The sequence below is a fragment of the Monodon monoceros genome, unplaced genomic scaffold (assembly GCF_005190385.1).
Source record: "Monodon monoceros isolate NGI ecotype Baffin Bay Population unplaced genomic scaffold, NGI_Narwhal_1 Super_Scaffold_18, whole genome shotgun sequence".
Taxonomy (NCBI): domain Eukaryota; kingdom Metazoa; phylum Chordata; class Mammalia; order Artiodactyla; family Monodontidae; genus Monodon; species Monodon monoceros.
In genome coordinates, this window is record NW_021703774.1 from 137,016,539 (window position 1) to 137,038,867 (window position 22,329).

At 39.1% G+C, this 22,329-nt stretch overlaps 1 protein-coding gene across 3 annotated transcripts in view; it reads right to left on the minus strand.

Moving 5' to 3' along the window:
• The window catches only part of SCP2 (sterol carrier protein 2), a 160,977-nt gene that overhangs the window by 103,807 nt on the left and 34,841 nt on the right, over positions 1-22,329 (minus strand). For all 3 annotated transcript variants that reach the window (XM_029228512.1, XM_029228511.1, XM_029228513.1), the window contains one exon: positions 20,806-20,932. In XM_029228512.1, coding sequence (XP_029084345.1) covers positions 20,806-20,932 — 127 coding nt within the window. The remainder of the gene's footprint in view (positions 1-20,805; positions 20,933-22,329) is intronic.

A 22,329-nucleotide genomic window follows, 5' to 3' on the forward strand; every position in this document is an offset into this window, starting at 1 on the left:
CTGTGAAGCCATCTGGTCCTGGACTTTTGTTTCTTGAAAGGTTTTTAACCACAGTTTCAAATTCATTACTTGTGATTGGTTTCTTTATATTTTCTGTTTCTTCCTTGTTCAGTCTTAGAAGGTTATACCTTTCTAAGAATTTGTCCATTTCTTCCAGGTGGTCCATTTTATTGGCATAGAGTTGCTTGTAGTAGTTTCTTATAATGCTTTGTATTTCTTCAGTGTCAGTTGTAACTTCTCCTTTTTCATTTCTAATTTTACCGATTTGAGTCCTCTCCCTCTTTTTCTTGATGAGTCTGGCTAAAGGTTTATCAATTTTGTTTACCTTCTCAAGGAACCAGCTTTTAGTTTTATTGATCTTTGCTACTGTTTTCTTTGTTTCTATTTCATTTATTTCTGCTCTGATCTTTATGATTTCTTTCCATCTGCTAACTTTGGGTTTTGTTTTTTCTTCTTCCTCTAGTTCCTTGAGGTGTAAGATTAGATTGTTTCTTCGAGATTTTTCTTGTTTCTTGAGGTAGGATTGTATTGCTATAAACTTCCCTCTTAGAACTGCTTTTGCTGCATCCCATAGGTTTTGGATTGTCATATTTTCATTGTCATTTGTCTCTAGGCATTTTTTGATTTCCTCTTTGATTTCTTCAGTCATCTCTTGGTTATTTAGTAACATATTGTTTAGCCTCAATGTGTTTGTGTCTTTTTATATTTTTTCCCTGTAATTTATTTCTAGTCTCATAGCACTGTGGTCGGAAAAGATGCTTGATGTGATTTCAATTTTCTTAAATTTACCAAGGCTTGATTTGTGACCCAAGATATGATCTATCCCGGGGAATATTCTGTGTGAACTTGAGAAGAAAATGTAATCCACTGTTTTCGGATAGAATGTCCTATAAATATCAATTAAATCTATCTGCTGTATTGTATCATTTAAAGCTTGTGTTTCCTTATTAATTTTCTGTCTGGATGATCTGTCCATTGTCGTAAGTGAGGTGTTAAAGTCCCCTACTATTACTGTGTTACTGTCAGTTTCCTCTTTTATAGCTGTTAGCATTTACCTTACGTATTGAGGTGCTCCTATGTTGGGTGCATATATGTTTATAAGTGTTATATCTTCTTCTTGGATTGATCCCTTGATCATTATGTAGTGTCCTTCTTTGTCTCTTGTAACATTCTTTATGTTAAAGTCTATTCTGATATGAGTATTGATACTCCAGCTTTCTCTTGATTTCCATTTGCATGGAATATCTTTTTCCATCCCCTCACTTTCAGTCAGTATGTGTCCCTAGGTCTGAAGTTGGTCTCTTGTAGACAGCATATATATGGGTCTTGTTTTTGTATCCATTCAGCGAGGCTGTGTCTTTTGGCTGGAGCACTTAATCCATTCACATTTAAGGTAATTATCATTATGTAAGTTCCTATTACCATTTTCTTAATTGTTTTGGGTTTGTTTTCGTAGGTCCTTTTCTTCTCTTCTGTTTCCCACTTAGAGAAGTTCCTTTAGCATTTGTTGTAGAGATGGTTTGGTGGTGCTGAATTCTCTTTGCTTTTGCTTGTCCGTAAAGCTTTTGATTTCTTCGTCAAATCTGAATGCGATCCTTGCTGGGTAGAGTAATCTTGGTTGTAGGTTCTTCCTTTTCATCACTTTAAATATATCATGGCACTCCCTTCTGGCTTGTAGTTTCTGCTGAGAAATCAGCTGTCAACCTTATGGGAGTTCCCTTGTATGTTATTTGTCGTTCTTCCCTTGCTGCTGTTAATAATTTTTCTTTGTCTTTAATTTTTGTCAATTTGATTACAATGTGTCTCAGCCTGTTTCTCCTTGGGTTTATCCTGCCTGGGACTCTCTGTGCTCCCTGGCCTGGGGTGGCTATTTCCTTTACCATGTTAGGGATGTTATCAACTATAATCTCTTCAAATATTTTCTCGAGTCCTTTCTCTCTCTCTTCTCCTTCTAGGAACCCTAAAATGCGAATGTTGGTGCATTTAATGTTGTTCCAGAGGTCTCTTAGGCTGTCTTCATTTCTTTTCATTCTTTTTTCTTTATTCTTTTCTGTAGCAGTGAATTCCACCATTCTGTCTTCCAAGTGACTTATCCTTTCTTCTGCCTCAGTTATTCTGCTATTGATTCCTTCTAGTGTATTTTTCATTTCAGTTTTTGTATTGTTCAACTCTGTTTGTTTGTTCTTTATTTCTTCCAGGTGTTTGTTCTTTAATTCTTTTAGGTGTTTGTTAAACATTTCTTGCATCTTCTCGATCTTTGCCTCCATTCTTTTTCCGAGGTTCTGGATCATCTTCACTATCATTATTCTGAATTGTTTTTCTGGAAGTTTGCCTACCTCCACTTCATTTAATTGTTTTTCTTGGGTTTTATCTTGTTCCTTTATCTGGCACATAGTCCTCTCCCTTTTCATTTTGTCTATCTTTCTGTGAATGTGGTTTTCGTTCCACAGGCTGCAGGATTGTAGTTCTTCTTGCTTCTGCTGTCTGCCCTCTGGTGGATGAGGCTATCTAAGAGGCTTGTGTAAGTTTCCTGATGGGAGGGACCGGTGGTGGGTAGAACTGGGTGTTGCTCTGGTGGGCAGAGCTCAGTAAAACTTTAATCCACTTGTCTGCTGATGGGTGGGGCTGAGTTCCCTCCCTGAAGGTTGTTTGGTCTGAGGCGACCAAGCAGTGGAGGCTACAGGCTCTGTGGTGGGGCTAATGGCGGATTCCGGGAGGGCTCACGCCAAGGAGCACTTCCCAGAACTGCTGGCAGTGTCCCTGTCCCTACCATGAGCCACAGCTACACCCTGCCTCTGGAGGAGACCCTCCAACACCAGCAGGTGGGTCTGATTCAGTTTCCTGTGGGGTCACTGCTCCTTCCCCTTCGGTCCTGGTACACACACTACTTTGGGTGTGCCCTTCAAGAGTGGAGTCTCTGTTTCCCCCAGTCCTGTTGAAGTCCTGCAATCAAATCCCGCTAGCCTTCAAAGTCTGATTCTCTGGGAATTCCTCCTCTCGTTGCCGGACCCCCAGGTTGGGAAGCCTGATGTGGGGTTCAGAACCTTCACTCCAGTGGGTGGACTTCTGTGTATAATTGTACTCCAGTTTGTGAGTCGCGCACACAGTGGTTATGGGATTTGATTTTATTGTGATTGCGCCCCTCCTACCCTCTCATTGGGGCTTTTCCTTTGTCTTTGGATGTGGGGTACCTTTTTTGGTGATTTCCAGTGTCTTCCTGTCGATGATCATTCAGCAGTCAGCTGTAATTCCAGTACTCTCGCAAGAGGGAGTGAGCACACGTCCTTCTACTCTGCCATCTTGAACCAATCCACCCAAATTAATTATCTTTTTTATTGTATTGGCTAGTAGATCAAATGAAATATAGTATTTAGTATCAGCAAGACAACAGACAAAATTTTTCAGGCCATCTTTTGGGACAAGACAGGGAAATACTGTAGTGTGGGTTTTTTTCCCTTTTGCTTTTCGGGGTTTTTTTGGTGTTACTATAAAAATGAGGGTTCTTCTGTCAGGTTTACATAATACTGGCTTAAACAAAGTTAAATAAATGTCTTTATGGCAGAGCATTTAGAGACTTTCCTTTACTATTGCATGTGTATTATGATTGTCCAAAAGGGAGTTAAAGTATGAAGCATTTTCCAACTTAACTGACCCACGTCATGGAGCATCTTAAGAGTCAACAGAACACACAGGCACTGATCAATGACAGGCACTGATCAAAGTATTAACCTAGAGCAAAGTCTCTATTGCTAACCTCTAACCTCAGCCATGCTCTGGTTAATATTTCTACCAAAAATTGGATTAGAAAATTAAAGGGTAAGAGTAGCCCCTGCTCACCGAAACTAGAGAAAGCCTGCATGCAGCAACAAAGACCCAACGCAGCCATAAATAAATAAATAAATTTATTTTTTAAAAAAATAAAGAAAATTCAACGGTATGCTACCCACACCTGAAGCTGAGAGAGACTGCTATAATGTTGGATCCAAATAGACTTCAGTGAGGTTTATCAATGAGATGGATCAGAATGTAATTAATTAAATGCCCTGTTCTACTCTTGACCACCCAAAACTACCTAAGAAAAGGAGCAGCAATCATGAGAAAGGCTCTGAGGTTCTGTTCGATTATAAGCTCAATATGATTCAACAGTGTGATGCGATCACCAGAAAAGCTTACATGCGATCACAGTACAGTAATTAGTCTGGGGATGAAGGGTCATGAAACAAGTCTAATAAGAAACAGTTAAAGGGAACAAGTCAAGCTGGATTCAGATATTTGAAGGGCTGTAAGGTGAAAGAGGCTTGTTCTATGAGTCTCAGAAGACAGAAACTATAGGGAGAGAGATTTGAGTTCAACATGAAAAAGAGCACTGTAACAATTGGAATGATCAAAAAAATGGAATGAGTAGCCTCTGTGGCAAGTTTCTTGTCACAGGAAGTTCAAATGCTTTATTGTCATCTATTAGAAGATTTATAAGCAATTCACAAACGGATTTGTAGGAAGAAGGGCAGCTAAACTATATAAAAGCACTTGGCATAGTTTCTGACATAGGAGATATTCAGTAGGTATTGATGTCTTTTCTTCTTGTTTCCTTACTATGGGATCCAGTTAATCTACAGAAGATAGCAACCCTTTGAAAAATATTCTGCCAATCACTTACCATGTATTTACTAATCCTGGACACTGATGAAGGGCTTGTTGACTACTGACTCTGAACTGCCAATTCAGATTTTGGGCTGTTCTAAGAATATGAGTGGTATAAAAAGACCTCAGTCTCTTTGAATCAAACCTTGAAGTCACAAGTATCTCCTGATTCTATAGCAGAATGTAAGCTACTACAAACATTCTTACATATTCATTTCTAGAGCACATTCACAAACAGCAATTTCAAACAACTTAAAATTCTATGAAATTCTACAATTCATTAGAAATCTGTTGGATGAAGAATAACATTTCAACTAAAATACTACACATTTACACTTCAGACTTTAGACTAGAAAAAACTGTCCAACTACTCTGAGTAATATAAAACTTGAGAAAAGGTTGAAAACACACCAAACACAGATTTCCAGCTAGCTGAGGGCAATGAAAACTGCCTAAATCTCTCTCCATATCCTCTAAAAAAATACAGAATAGGTCTTCCCTGGTGGCAGTGGTTGAGAGTCCGCCTGTTGATGCAGGGGACCTGGGTTCGTGCCCCGGTCTGGGAAGATCCCACATGCCGCGGAGCGGCTGGGCCCGTGAGTCATGGCCGCTGAGCCTGCGCGTCCGGAGCCTGTGCTCCGCAACGGGAGAGGCCACAACAGTCAGTGGCCCGCGTACCGCAAAAAAAAAAAAAAAAAAAAAAACAGAATAACAAGAAAAACAAATAAAACTGCACAAAACCATACCCTCAGCATAACTAGGCAAAAGAAAACACAAAACTTCAAATTATCTGTAAGAGAAAAAAAAAAGGGAAAGGGAAAAAGTGACCAAATCCCTGCCAGCAATCATTCACGCTCCCACAGTAAGCCTCCTAGGGAAGAAGGGCAGTCTGAAAAATACTGCAGAAGAGAGAAGAGGGGAGCTAGAGGCAGGCCTACAATTGCTCTGAAACTACCACCAGGAAGAAAAAGACACCCCACAAGAGTGAAAATATTGAAAAAATATTCCTGTAGATCAAAACATGACAACAAGGAAGGGTTAGAAAAGAACAGGAGACTCAAGGTGGTAAACAGGGAAATTTCTGGGGTCCCACAAGACAAAACAAACAAACAAAAAAGAAACAAGAAATCTGAGGACACACAGTCCATCTTTCAAAAAATCCACTACAGAAATAAGACTTTACTACACTGACATTAGAGGACATCAGATAATTAGGAATACTCCAAATTTAAAAGAACACTCTCAAATCACAATGTAATAAAACTAGTAATTATTAATAAAATGTAAAAATTAAGTCTACCTGGAAATTTTTAAACTATTTCCATAAAACAACTCTTGGACAAAAAGAAGAAACACAAATGATTGCAGAGCTTCTGAAAAAAATGATACTGAAAACTAAAACACTACATATCAGAACCAATGTGATACGTTTAAAGCTGTAACAAGAACATAGCACTAAGAATGATTAAAATGGAACATACTGATCAATTAAAAAGAATGAAGTCCTGATCCATGCTACTACATGAATAAACTGTGAATGTTTTCTGTGCTGAGTGAAAGAAGCCAATCACAAAAGGTCACATACTGTAGGGTCCATTTAAATGAAGTGTTCATAATAAGCAAACACACAAAAACAGAAATTAGATTAGTGATTGCCAGGTGCCTTAGAGGAAAGGATTGCTAATGGGTATGGGGTTTCCTTTGGGGATGATGAAAATGTTCTGAAATTAGATAGTGGTGATGATTGCACAACTCTGTGAATATACAAAAAAACACTGAATTGTACACTTTAAAAGAATGAATTTTTATGGTATGTCAATTTTATCTCAATAAAGCTGTTATTCACTAAAAGGATAAAAAATGAATTAAATTCCCAATTCAAAAAACAACAACAAAATAAACCAATAAAAATCACAAGGAAGATAAAGGCAGAAAATAATGGAATAAAGAATTAGAAAGAATAGACATAATCAATCAAAATCCTATTGTTCTGAAAAATTTAACAAAAGAGACAAACTGCTACCCTAATTTAATACGAAAAAAAGCAGAAAGCATATATACACAAAAATAAAAAATAATGAGAGAAATACCGCTGAAATAGAAATTTTATGTAAAAGACGACTTTTCAGACTTCTATACAAATAGATTTGAAACTCTAAATGAAACGAATAATTTCCCAGAGAAATACAGACTACCAAAATTGACCCCACTGGAGATGGAATGTTTAAACATAAATAAATAGATAATTACCAAGCAAATACCAAAACAAACAAACTAACAAACCATACACACCAAAAAACAGGCCCAGATGATTTCACAGGGTATTATATCAAACCTACAAAGATCAAGTAGTCCCAATGCTCCATAAATCGTTCCAAAGCATCACAAATGAAGAAACGCTTCCTACTTAGTTTTATAAAGTAAGTATAAAATTAACACCTAAACTTGATAAAGACATTAAAAAAAGAAAATTAAAAACCAATATCACTTATGAATGTTGATCTGAAAGCACTAAATAAAATAGTGACAGAGCCTAACTCCACATTAAAAAAAAATCAATACATCATAACCAAGTGGCATTCATTCCAGACATGCAACGTTGATTCAATATCAGAAGTCCATTAATAAAATATTCTATTACTAGATCTCAGTGGAGGACATAATGAAATCCACAGATGCTGGAAAAGCATTTGACAAAATTCAATACCCATTCCTGAAAGAAAAAGAAACTCAAGAAAATAAAAATTGCTGAATACTTTCTCAACACAAATAAATAAATATATAAATGAATATATAAATAAATATATATATGAGATCTTGAAGCCAGAATTGTACTTAAAAGTAATATTAATAACTATTAATATAACACCTCCCATAATGGACTGTTGTGAGAATTGAATGAGATAATATGGGTATGGAAATTCATTCATTCATTCAACAAATATTTATTGAGTATTTAAATATGCTAGGGACTGTAGAAGAGAAGGGGGAAAAAACTTTCTTCTGGCCAGATTACATGTCAACCACTATGCTAGGCTGGATATATTGAAGGTAAACAAAACAGACATGGTTCCTGCTTTCATGGAGTTTATAAGACAAATAAGGAAGACAAAAATTAAACAAGTAAAACCACACACAATAAATGTATGAATATAAATAGTGCTAAGTGCTATGAAGGAAAGCAATAGGAAACTATCTATGAAAAAGAATAATAGGAGGGATTCACTTCAATTGAATGATCAAGGAGGGTCTTTCTTTGAAGATTAATTAATTACAGAACACCTGCTTTGTGCCAGGCACTCTACTAGGTAACAGTCAAAGAGCAGGGAATAAAATAAACAAAAATCAGGCCCTTGTAGACTTAGATTCTGGTTGGAAGAGACAGTCAATAAATAAGAAAATATATATATGCCATATACTCATAAGTGCTCTATAAAGTGATAAGGTAAGGGCTTCCTTGGTGGCACAATGGCTAAGAATCCGCCTGCTAATGCAAGGGACATGGGTTCGAGCCCTGGTCCAGGAAGAGCCCTGGTCCCACATGCCGTGGAGCAACTAAGCCCGTGCGCCACAACTACTGAGCCTGCGCTCTAGAGCCCATGAGCCACAACTACTGAAGCCCGCGCACCTAGAGCCTGTGCACCACAACAAGAGAAGCCACCGCAATGAGAAGCCCGTATACCGCAACAAAGAGTAGCTCCCGCTCACCGCAACTAGAGAAAGCCCACGTGCAGCAATGAAGACCCAACGCAGCCAAAAATTAAAAAAAAAAAAAAAAAAAAAGATAAAGTAAGAGACAGAGGATAGGGAGTTCTGGGAAGGAGGGTGATGAAAGAAAGCAGAAGATGACATTTAAGCAAAGACCTGATGGAAGTAGGAAAGCTAGCACTGATGATATCTTAGGGTAAAGTATTCCAGAAGTGGAAATAGCAAGGCTTAGGCCCTGCTTGAGGTAGGAATGTGCTTACTGTGTTTGAGGAACCGAAAAGATAGTGTGGGTGGAGCAGAGTGGTGAAAGAAAAAATGGTTAAAGATGAGGTCAGAGAGCTAATGAGGGTGGAGGGTTAGATCATATAGAAGCTTGTAGGCCATAATAAGACCTGTAGGTTTCAATCTGAGTGTGGTAAGAACACAATAGAGCTCTTAGCAGAGGAGTGAAATGATCTAGCTTATATTTTAAAAGTGTTGCTCTGGACAAAAAGTGAAGAATTGACTGAACAGGTACACAAGCAGAAGCAGTAAAACCATTTAGGAGACTCCTATACTCCAGGTGAGAAATTATGATAGCTTGCACTATAGTAGAAGTGGGGAAAATGTGGAGAAACATTTCTCCTTCTCATATTTCTGGATATTTTAAGAAATGAGTAAAAAGGTTTTCTGAGACATATTTGGGGGAATCTGGAAGATGGCGATAGAGTAAGACGCGGAGATCACCTTCCTCCCCACAGATACACCAGAAATACATCTACACGTGGAACAACTCCTACAGAACACCTACTGAACGCAGGCAGAAGACCTCAGACCTCCCAAAAGGCAAGAAACTCCCCACATACCTGGGTAGGGCAAAAGAAAAAAAGAATAAACAGGGACAAAAGAATAGGGATGGGAACTGCACCAGTGGGAGGGAGCTGTGAAGGAGGAAAACTTTCCACACACTAGGAAGCCCCTTCGCGGACGGAGACTGCGGCTGGCGGAGGGGGTAAGCTTCGGAGCCGCGGAGGAGAACGCAGCCACAGGGGTGCGGAGGGCAAAGCGGAGACATTTCCCGCACAGAGGATCGGTGCCGACTGGCACTCACCAGCTCGAGAGGCTTGTCTGCTCACCCGCCGGGGTGGGCGGGGCCTGGGAGCTGAGGATCGGGCTTCCGTTGGAACCAGGGAGAGGACTGGGGTTGGCGGCGAGAACACAGCCTGCAGGGGGTTAGTGCACCACGGCTAGCCGGGAGGGAGTCCGGGGGAAAGTCTGGACCAGCCGAAGAGGCAAGAGACTTTTTCTTCCCTCTTTGTTTCCTGGTGCACAAGGAGAGGGGATTAAGAGCACTGCTTGAAGGAGCTCCAGAGACGAGCGCTAGCCGCAGCTAACAGCGCGGACCCCAGAGACGGGCATGAGACGCTAAGGCTGCTGCTGCCGCCACCAAGAAGCCTGTGTGCAAGCACAGGTCACTATCCACACCCCCCTCCTGGGAGACTGCAGTGCAGCCCGCCACTGCCAGAGTCCCGGGATCCAAGGACAACTTCCCCGGGAGAACGCACAGCGCCTCAGGCTGGTGCAACGTCACGCCGGCCTCTGCCGCAGCAGCCTCGCCCCGCATCCGTACCCCTCCCTCTCCCCTCCCGGCCCAAGTGAGCCAGAGTCCCCGAAGCAGCTGCTCCTTTAACCCCGTCCTGTCTGAGCGAAGAACAGACGCCCTCCAGCAACCTACACACAGAGGCGGGGCCAAATCCAAAGCTGAGCCCCGGGAGCTGTGCGAACAAAGAAGAGAAAGGGAAATCTCTCCCAGCAGCCTCAGAAGTAGCGGATTAAAGCTCCACAATCAACTTGATGTACCCTGCACCTGTGGAATACATGAATAGACAACCAATCATCCCAAATTGAGGAGGTGGACTTTGAGAGCAAGATTTACTATTTTTTCCCCTTTTTCTCTTTTTGTGAGTGTGTATGTGTATGCTTCTGTGTGAGATTTTGTCTGTATAGCTTTGCTGTCACCATTTGTCCTAGGGTTATATCTGTCCGTTTTTTTGTTTGTTTTTAATTTTTTTCTTAAAATTATTTTTTATTTTAATAACTTTATTTTATCTTACTTTATTTTATTTTATCCTCTTTCCTCTTTTCTTCCTTCCTTCCCTCCTTCCTTCCTTCCTCTCTCTCTCTCTCTCTCTCTCTCTTTCTTCCTTCCTTTCCTTCGACTTTTTCTCCCTTTTATTCTGCACCGTGTGGATGAAAGGCTCTTGGTGCTGCAGCCAGGAGTCAGTGCCGTGCCTCTGACATGGCAGAGCCAACTTCAGTACACTGGTCCACAAGAGACCTCCCAGCTCCACGTAATATCAAACGGCGAAAATCTCCCAGAGATCTCCATCTCAACACCAGCACCCAGCTTCACTCAACGACCAGCAAGCTACAGTGCTGGACACCCTATGCCAAACAACTAGCAAGACAGGAACACAACCCCACCCATTAGCAGAGAGACTGCCTAAAATCATAATAAGTCCACAGACACCCCAAAACACACCACCAGACGTGGACCTGCCCACCAGAAAGACAAGATCCAGCCTCATCCACCAGAACACAGGCACTAGTCCCCTCCACCAGGAAGCCTACACAACCCACTGAAACAACTTTAGCCACTGGGGACAGACACCAAAAACAACGGGAAATACGAACCTGGAGCCTGCAAAAAGGAGACCCCAAACACAGTAAGATAAGCAAAATGAGAAGACAGAAAAACACACAGCAGATGAAGGAGCAAGATAAAAACCCACCAGAACTAACAAATGAAGAGGAAATAGGCAGTCTACCTCAAAAAGAAATCAGAATAATGATAGTAAAGATGATCCAAAATCTTGGAAATACAATAGAGAAAATGCAAGAAACATTTAACAAGGACCTAGAAGAACTAAAGATGAAACAAGCAACGATGAACAACACAATAAATGAAATTAAAAATACTCTAGATGGGATCAATAGCAGAATAACTGAGGCAGAAGAACGGATAAGTGACCTGGAAGATAAAATAGTGGAAATAACTACTGCAGAGCAGAATAAAGAATGAAAAGAAATGAGGACAGTCTCAGAGACCTCTGGGATAACATTAAATGCACCAACATTCGAACTATAGGGGTTCCAGAAGAAGAAGAGAAAAAGAAAGGGACTGAGAAAATATTTGAAGAGATTATAGTTGAAAACTTCCCTAATATGGCAAATGAAATACTTAATCAAGTCCAGGAAGCACAGAGAGTCCCATACAGAATAAATCCAAGGAGAAATACGCCAAGACACATATTAATCAAACTGTCAAAAATTAAATACAAAGAAAGCATATTAAAAGCAGCAAGGGAAAAACAACACAAGGGAATCCCCATAAGGTTAACAGCTGATCTCTCAGCAGAAACTCTGCAAGCCAGAAGGTACTGGCAGGACATATTTAAAGTGATGAAGGAGAAAAACCTACAACTAAGATTACTCTACCCAGCAAGGATCTCATTCAGATTTGATGGAGAAATTAAAACCTTTACAGACAAGAAAAGCTGAGATAGTTCAGCACCACCAAACCAGCTTTACAACAAATGCTAAAGGACCTTCTCTAGGCAAGAAACACAAGAGAAGGAAAAGACCTATAATAACGAACCCAAAACAATTTAGAAAATGGGAATAGGAACATACATATCGATAATTACCTTAAACGTAAATGGATTAAATGCTCCCACAGAAAGACACAGACTGGCTGAATGGATACAAAAACAAGACCCATATATATGCTGTCTACAAGAGACCCACTTCAGACCTAGACACACATACAGACTGAAAGTGAGGGGATGGAAAAAGATATTCCATGCAAATGGAAACCAAAAGAAAGCTGGAGTAGCGATTCTCATATCAGACAAAACAGACTTTAAAATAAAGACTATTAGAAGAGACAAAGAAGGACACTACATAATGATCAAGGGACTGATCCAAGAAGAAGATATAACAATTGTAAATATTTATGCACCCAACATAGGAGCACCTCAATACATAAGGCAAATACTAACAGCCATAAAAGGGGAAATCAACAGTAACACATTCATAGTAGGGGACTTTAACACCCCACTTTCACCAATGGACAGATCATCCAAATTGAAAATAAATAAGGAAACACAAGCTTTAAATGACACATTAAACAAGATGGACTTAATTGATATTTATAGGACATTCCATCCAAAAACTACAGAATACACATTTTTCTCAAGTGCTCATGGAACATTCTCCAGGATAGATCATATCTTGGGTCACAAATCAAGCCTTGGTAAATTTAAGAAAACTGAAATTGTATCAAGTATCTTTTCTGACCACAACGCTATGAGACTAGATATCAATTTCAGGAAAAGATCTGTAAAAAATACAAACACATGGAGGCTAAACAATACACTACTTAATAACGAAGTGATCACTGAAGAAATCAAAGAGGAAATCAAAAAATACCTAGAAACAAATGACAATGGAGACACGACGACCCAAAACCTATGGGATGCAGCAAAAGCAGTTCTAAGAGGGAAGTTTATAGCAATACAATCCTACCTTAAGAAACAGGAAACATCTCGAATAAACAACCTAAAATTGCACCTAAAGCAATTAGAGAAAGAAGAACAAAAAAACCCCAAAGTTAGCAGAAGGAAGGAAATCATAAAGATCAGATCAGAAATAACTGAAAAAGAAATGAAGGAAACGATAGCAAAGATCAATAAAACTAAAAGCTGGCTCTTTGAGAAGATAAACAAAATTGATAAACCATCAGCCAGACTCATCAAGAAAAAAAGGGAGAAGACTCAATCAATAGAATTAGAAATGAAAAAGGAGAAGTAACAACTGACACTGCAGAAATACAAAAGATCATGAGAGATTACTACAAGCAACTCTCTGCCAATAAAATGGACAACCACGAAGAAATGGACAAATTCTTAGAAATGCACAACCTGCCAAGACTGAATCAGGAAGAAATAGAAAATATGAACAGACCAATCACAAGCACTGAAATTGAAACTATGATTAAAAATCTTCCAACAAACAAAAGCCCAGGACCAGATGGCTTCACAGGCGAATTCTATCAAACATTTAGAGAAGAGCTAACACCCATCCTTCTCAAGCTCTTCCAAAATATAGCAGAGGGAGGAACACTCCCAAACTCATTCTACGAGGTCACCATCACCCTGATACCAAAACCAGACAAGGATGTCACAAAGAAAGAAAACTACAGGCCAATATCACTGATGAACATAGATGCAAAAATCCTCAACAAAATACTAGCAAACAGAATCCAACAGCACATTAAAAGAATCATACACCATATTCAAGTGGGGTTTATTCCAGGAATGCAAGGATTCTTCAATATACGCAAGTCAATCAACGTGATACGCCATATTAATAAATTGAAGGAGAAAAACCATATCATCATCTCAATAGATGCAGAGAAAGCTTTCAACAAAATTCAACACCCATTTATGAAAAAAACCCTGCAGAGTGTAGGCATAGAGGGAACTTTCCTCAACATAATAAAGGCCATATATGACAAACCCACAGCCAACATCATCCTCAATGGTGAAAAACTGAAAGCATTTCCACTAAGATCAGGAACAAGACAAGGTTGCCCACTCTCACCACTGTTATTCAACATAGTTTTGGAAGTTTTAGCCACAGCAATCAGAGAAGAAAAGGAAATAAAAGGAATCCAAATCGGAAAAGAAGAAGTAAAGCTGTCACTGTTTGCAGATGACATGATACTATACATAGAGAATCCTAAAGATGCTACCAGAAAACTACTAGAGCTAATCAATGAATTTGGTAAAGTTGCAGGATACAAAATTAATGCACAGAAATCTCTGGTATTCCTATACACTAACGATGAAAAATATGAAAGTGAAATCAAGAAAACACTCTCATTTACCACTGCAACAAAAAGAATAAAATATCTAGGAATAAACCTACCTAAGGAGACAAAAGACCTGTATGCAGAAAATTATAAGACACTGATGAAAGAAATTAAAGATGATACAAATAGATGGAGAGATATATCATGTTCTTGGATTGGAAGAATCAGCATTGTGAAAATGACTCTACTACCCAAAGCAATCTACAGATTCAGTGCAATCCCTATCAAACTACCACTGGCATTTTTCACAGAACTAGAACAAAACATTTCACAATTTGTATGGAAACACAAAAGACCCCGAATAGCCAAAGCAACCTTGAGAAAGAAAAACAGAGCTGGAGGAATCAGGCTGCCTAACTTCAGACTATACTACAAAGCTACAGTAATCAAGACAGTATGGTACTGGCACAAAAACAGAAAGATAGATCAATGGAACAGGATAGAAAGCCCAGAGATAAACCCATGCACATATGGTCACCTTATCTTTGATAAAGGAGGCAGGAATGTATAGTGGAGAAAGGACAGCCTCTTCAATAAGTGGTGCTGGGAAAACTGGACAGGTACATGTAAAAGTATGAGATTAGAACACTCCCTATCACCATACACAAAAATAAGCTCAAAATGGATTAAAGGCCTAAATGTAAGGCCAGAAACTATCAAACTCTTAGAGGAAAACATAGGCAGAACAGTCTATGACATAAATCACAGCAAGATCCTTTTTGACCCACCTCCCAGAGAAATGGAAATAAAAACAAAAATAAACAAATGGGACCTAATGAAACTTAAAATCTTCTGCACAGTAAAGGAAACCACAAACAAGACCAAAAGACAACCCTCAGAATGGGAGAAAATATTTGCAAATGAAGCAACTGACAAAGGATTAATCTCCAAAATTTACAAGCAGCTCATGCAGCTCAATAACGAAAAAACAAACAACCCAATCCAAAAATGGCCAGAAGACCTAAATAGACATTTTTCCAAAGAAGATATACAGATTGCCAACAAACACATGAAAGAATGCTCAACATCATTAATCATTAGAGAAATGCAAATCAAAACTACAGTGAGATATCATCTCACACCAGTCAGAATGGCCATCATCAAAAAATCTAGAAACAATAAATGCTGGAGAGGGTGTGGAGAAAAGGGAACACTCTTGCACTGCTGGTGGGAATGTGAATTGGTACAGCCACTATGGAGAACAGTATGGAGGTTCCTTAAAAAACTACAAATAGAACTACCATATGACCCAGCAATCCCACTACTGGGCATATACCCTGAGAAAACCAAAATTCAAAAAGAGTCATGTACCAAAATGTTCATTGCAGCTCTATTTACAATAACCAGGAGATGGAAACAACCTAAGTGTCCATCATTGGATGAATGGATAAAGAAGGTGTGGCACATATATACAATGGAATATTACTCAGCCATAAAAAGAAATGAGATTGAGTTATTTGTAGTGAGGTGGATGGACCTAGAGTCTGTCATACAGAGTGAAGTAAGTCAGAAAAAGAAAGACAAATACCGTATGCTAACACATATATATGGAATTTAAGAAAAAAAAATGTCATGAAGAACCTAGGGGTAAGACAGGAATAAAGACACAGACCTACTAGAGAATGGACTTGAGGATATGGGGAGGGGGAAGGGTAAGCTGTGACAAAGCGAGAGAGTGGCATGAACATATATACAGTACCAAACGTAAAATAGATAGCTAGTGGGAAGCAGCCGCATAGCACAGGGAGATCACCTAGGTGGTTTGTGACCACCTAGAGGGGTAGGATAGGGAGGGTGGGAGGGAGGGAGACGTGGGAGGGAGGAGAGATGGGAACGTGTGTGTGTGTGTGTGTGTGTGTGGCTGATTTGCTTTGCTGTAGAGCAGAAACTGGCACACCATTGTGGGGCAATTATACTCCAATAAATATGTAAAAAAAAAGAATTAAAAATAATAATAATAATAATAATATCCCTGCTGTCCGACGGGGAATTTATAGGGTTTTAAAAAGTGAGTTCCACAATATCTCTAGCAAGATCATTGCTTAAATTTGTTGTCCATGCAGTGCTAAGTTTTTCTGGGGGGATAAAAAAGGAAAATAAAAGAGTATCTTGATAAACTGCAAAAAAAAAAAAAAAAAAGGTTTGCTGATAAATTGAATGTTGAGTATAAGAAAAATCAAGAATGGCTCTAAGCTTTTTGGCCAAAGGTCCTAAAGAGATGGAGTTATCATTTACTGGATAGGAAAAACTTCTGGAGGAACAGATGGGGAAGGTGGAAGTTCAAGAAAGAATTAGGACCTCAGTTTTAGACCTGTTAAATTTGAAAGGCCTATTAGACATCCAAGCAGAAATACTTTTGTAAAGTGTTGGAGATATGAGATAAGATTTTTTAAGACCTAAAGCATGAAAAGAGTTTACCTTTAAAGAATAAAGAGCACTGTAGCCAAAGAAAATATGAGACTGGGGCGCAGGGAAATAAGTTTGGCTTACCGAACACACTGAAAGGCCAGTGAGCTTACACATAGGAAGACTAGACAACAGGCATTAAAACAAGAAATGATTTTTAAAAAGAGAGTCTCACTGTAACAAAGCAATAGAAAATACTGATACATATTTTGGTACCTGAATGCCATGGACTGAATTGTGTCCCCTCAAAATTCATTTGTTGGACTTCTCTGGTGGCGCAGTGGTTAAGAATCCACCTGCCAATGCAGGGAACACGGGTTCGAGCTCTGGTCCAGGAAGATCCCACATGCCGAGGAGCGACTAAGCCCGTGCACCACAACTACTGAGCCTGCACTCTAGAGCCCGTGAGCCACAACTACTGAAGCCCGTGTGCCTAGAGCCCGCGCTCCACAACAAGAGAAGCCACAGCAATGAGAAGTCCGTGCACCGCAACGAAGAGTAGCCCCGCTCACTGCAACTAGAGAAAGCCCACGCTCAGCAACAAAGACCCAACGCAACCAAAGATAAATAAATTTATAAAAAAAAGGAAAATTCATTTATTGAAGTCCTAACACTCAATGTGATGGTTTTTGGAGATGGGTCTTTTGGGAGGTAATTATGGTAGATGAGGTCATGAGGGTGAGTGCCTCCTGATAGGATTAGTGTCCTTATAAGAATCCTTACATACCTTATGCTAACACATATATATGGAATTTAAGAAAAAAAAATGTCATGAAGAACCTAGGGGTAAGACAGGAATAAAGACACAGACCTACTAGAGAATGGACTTGAGGATTTGGGGAGGGGGAAGGGTAAGCTGGTACAAAGTGATAGAGTGGCATGGACATATATACACTACCAAATGTAAAACAGATAGCTAGCAGGAAGCAGCTGCATAGCACAGGGAGATCAGCTCGGTGCTTTGTGACCACCTAGAGGGGTGGGACAGGGAGGGTGGGAGGGAGACACAAGAGGGAGGGGATATGGGGATATATGTATATGTATAGCTGATTCACTTTGTTATAAAGCAGAAACTAACACAACATTGTAAAGCAATTATACTCCAATAAAGATGTTAAAAAAAAAAAAAAGAAATAGTCTTTGAGCAAAGATCAAATCCAGGCATTGCCAGGAAAACGTGGTCCAAAACTGAAGCCCATGTTGTGACAAATCTTTTGTTAAGACCTCAGAAAGATCAAAGGTGATGCCTCAGAACATTGTTCAGAGAGAAAAAAGCCCTCTAAAGAGAAAAAACCTGTGCCTCACAAATCCTCTCAATCAAAGGGCTGCTAGGAAGCTTAAGAGTGCTGCTCCTCAGCCATCTCAGAAAGGACCCAAGGCAGAAAGGCACTTAGCCCAGAGAGATTTGCAGGTGTAGCTTGTTGACTAATGGCATGACCAAACAAGATTCACAGGAGACCCACAAAGTTCTTAAGATAAAAATTATCTACAGAGAGGATTCTTAAGTGTTAGCATTCTATTTTTGACCTGGGAGGTAATTTAGGTCACAGTCATGAGCTTGATTCATGAAGCTGTATATTTATGTTGTGTGCATTTCTCTGACTTGAGTTACAATACACAACAACAACAAATGTCATATTTTTTAAAAATGCTGGGTTCGATCATTACTTTGAATCTTTAATTTCCTAGCAGGTCACAGATCAAAGTTTGAAAAATTATGGTCTGGGATAAGAGCTGCGATAGTAAAAGAAACTGGGGGGAAAAAACATAATTTGGAGTTTGAAGGTAGAACTGATAGGACATAGTGAGGGACTGGAGTAGGGGAAGAGCAGGGAGAAGTGTCAAAGATGACTCATGTTTTTGCTTTGAACATCTGAATGGATGGAAATGCCACTTACTGAGATGAGGAAAAGTAGAGAAGGAGCAAATTTAAGATATGGGGGAACAGAATGAAGAGTTTGCATCTGAACATGTGAAATTTGAGACATCTGTTACATACACAAGCAAAGATGCCAACTGGATATACAAGCATAGAGTGCATCACTGACTATCCTAAGTTTGCCTCCCTCTCCCCACAAGTGCCTTACCTTGTTTTATTTTCTTCACAGGACTAATAATTGTTTGAAATTATCGTAGTTTTTTTCATATGCTACTGTCTCTCCTCGACTAGAAACTTAAGCAAAACCCTCACATTTCATTTGCTTATTTGTTGCTTGTGAATGAATGCACTGATGTCCCTAATTCTTTTTCCCTCCTGAATATCCTTTATGGTCTGACTTTGAAGTTTCCTACCACAAAAGAAGTAGAGTATATTACCCTATCCCTTGATTCCAAGTTTGCCATGTGACTTGCTTTGGTCAAGTCTCAAAAGGCCTTGCATGTTGCAGATTATTCTCTTGTGCTTCTGCTGTGACCATGAAAAGGACATCCCAGAGCTAGCCCTCCGGTCCCAAGAGGAAAATGAGCAACATATGACCCAGCCAAGCAGTACTAAAACAGAGCCTCCAACCAACCTACAGTCATATGATCAACCCAGACAAAAAGAGCTGAGCATGACTTAGATCATCTGATTCCCAGTCAATCTACAAACTTGTAAGCTATAATAATAAATAATCATTGTTTAAAATTGCTGAGTTTTGGAGTGGTTTATTACACAGCAATAGCTAACTGATATACTGCTATATTCCAGTGCCTAGAATAGTGCCTGAAATATAATAATAGCTCAATATTTTAAATGAATTATTTAATTCAAAAGGAAATGGAGGGACTTCCCTGGTGGTGCAGTGGTTAAGAATCCACCTGCCAATGCAGGGGACACAGGTTCCAGCCCTGGTCTGGGAAGATCCCACATGCCACGGAGCAAATAAGCCTGTGCGCCACAGCTACTGAGCCTGCACTCTAGAGCCCACGAGCCACAACTACTGAAGCCCATGCACCTAGAGCCCATGCTCCTCAACAAAAGAAGCCACCACAATGAGAAGCCCCTGCACCACAACAAAGAGTAGCCCCCGTTCGCCGCAACTAGAGAAAGCCCATGCGAAGCAACGAAGACCCAACACAGCCAAAAATAAAAAATATAAATAAATAAATAAATTTTTAAAAAATCATTCAAAAAAATTAAAAAGGAAATGGACAAGGAATAGCCAAAGAGGTAAGGAAAACCAGAAGAACGAGATGTCACAGAGGCCAAGAGAAGAGAATGTTTTAAGAAAGAAGTGATCAAAAGGGACTAATGGTGCTGAGGTCTATTAAAATAGGATTGAAAAGCATTTACTTGATATGCAACGTAGTGATCAGTGGTAGCCTTGAGAAAGGAGGGAAGCCAGATTGGAATGGACTGAGTTTAAAATGGTAAGAAATAGCTACAAGAAAGAAAATTTCCATGGCCCCAAACTGGCAGTGGTGCTCCTCTATACTATCCTACCATTCTTCCTTGAAGATTTCTTTCCTTTCTGATTACTTGATCTTGACTATCAAACCTGGGATATATTTCCTGCAAAGAATAGGAATGCTGAACTTTCAAGCACAACTATTTTCTTTCTTATCTCACAGTACACAAGAAGGCACTGGTTCAGGGTCATACAATAAAAACAAAACCAAAATCAAAAACTCTATCTGCAATATCCCATGCTTTATCTAACTGGCTAAGGCAGGCCAGTCACTGATCATCAGTCAAAAAGCTAGGATGTTTACCTACAAAATAAAAATCAACTGTGAAATTTAAATCTCATGAAACACGACGGGTTGACAGATGATGGTGGACTCCTGATGGCTTCAAATACTGAGAATAAAATTTGGCTACATAAATCTACTACCAAGAGCTAGCTTTAAGTCTCATTACCATATTCAGAACTAATGAGCCTCAACTTATAGTCTATGATTAAAGGAGACAAGATTTATGTTATTTTTCCTGTTTCAAAGTCTTGTTTTGGAGCATTCTAGGTACTTCTCATCTGATGTCCTATGTATAAATACTTTTAGAAAACTAAATTCTATACAGACTATTTCTTCAACTTAATTGAAAAACCATTTCATATTTTATACATCTTGGCATCCCCCACAGTTTCTTAAGAAATACCTATTGTTTCTCACACATGTATATAACTACCAATAAGATTTAAAGTTTTTTTACATACCATATTTTTCCATGTGCTCTTTTCCAGCAAACCCAAACATCTGAGAAGCAACTGGGTGGGCTGACAATCCATACTTGTTGATCAGGACTTCGAGATGTTTATCAATTGGATTGGTCCTGTTTGAAAACTAAGAGAGGGGAAAAAACAAAATTTAATAAGTACTTGACATGATGATAGGTGTCTCTTTTAACTATTACAGCGTTACTAAGACATTTACTTATTTGAAGTGTAGAGTAAGCCAAAAATGGACAATGTGAATAAAATCAGTCAGAAAACGCTTTGCAGGGAAACATGGGAAGGAAAAATAATCAAGTGACCAAAGAGGCATTAATTCTTTCAAGAAACATGTATAGAGAATCCATATGTGCAAATAACTACTCAAGGTGCTGGGGATAAAACAGTGAATAAAACAGATAAAGTCCCTGCTCATCTGGCATCTACATTTGAGGGAGGAGGGGACAGAAAGTAATGGGGATGAAAATTAATTAAAATGTGAATAGTAATGCTATAATGAATAAATTCAAGTATAGGGATAAAGATTGAAAGTGGGAAGTGCTACTTTATAGAAAATAGTCAAGGGAGGTCACATTGACAAAATGACATTTGAGCAGGGATGTGAAGGAGTAGGAGCAAGTCATTTGGACACTTTTGGGAGAGGAGCATTCAAGGCAGAAGGAACAGCAAGAATAAAGACCCAAAGGCAGGAGCAGGCTTGGGTATTTGAGAAAAAGAGTGAATTAGGGTTAGGATAAAGTGATACTCAGAGTGCAATCACCTCTGTTTCCATGGTTCTAGAATAGAAAAACACAGTTCCTACTGCAAACATTCTGCAGAGGGAAAGCTAACTGTTTCTTACCAGTTTACCTACTAGACTATGAACACACTGAGGGCAGGAACTCTGCTTCACATACTTCTGTATGTGTATCCAATGCCTAGCATACGGCCTGTTACATAGTAAACATTCCATAAATAATTGTTGAATGAAATAAATCAAGATTTTTTTGGTGCACAAGGGGTTCTAAAGGGAATGCTATGAAAAAACTAAGATTAAGAAAAAATAGGCTTACAAGAGGAAAATTATTTAGTTAGATATGATAAGCAACTTGACAATCCAAAGGAGTAAGACAAAATGAGCTGATAAATGGGATCTGTGGAATCTGTGAACACAGAAATCTTAAAAATAAGTATATATAATTATGTGTTTGGATTTCCATAGATGTAAGATTTTTTCTGTCAGAAGAAATATAAAAAAGAACATTTAAAAAAATACAGAAAATGTTCATACCTAAGTTAAAAAGGAATGTGAATGAAAACAATGATATACAACTTCTGCTTCTAGTCACGATGCACTATAGAAACCAGATTTACCCTTCTGTCTTAAGCAACTAAAAACCTGGACAAAATATACAAAGCAACTGTTTTCAGACAATGGACAACATAAAGCTTAGTATAGTGATCTCTGAAAGAACTCACAGAGAAGAGTAATGGAGAGACGAGAGAGAGAGAGAGAGAGAGAGAGAGAGA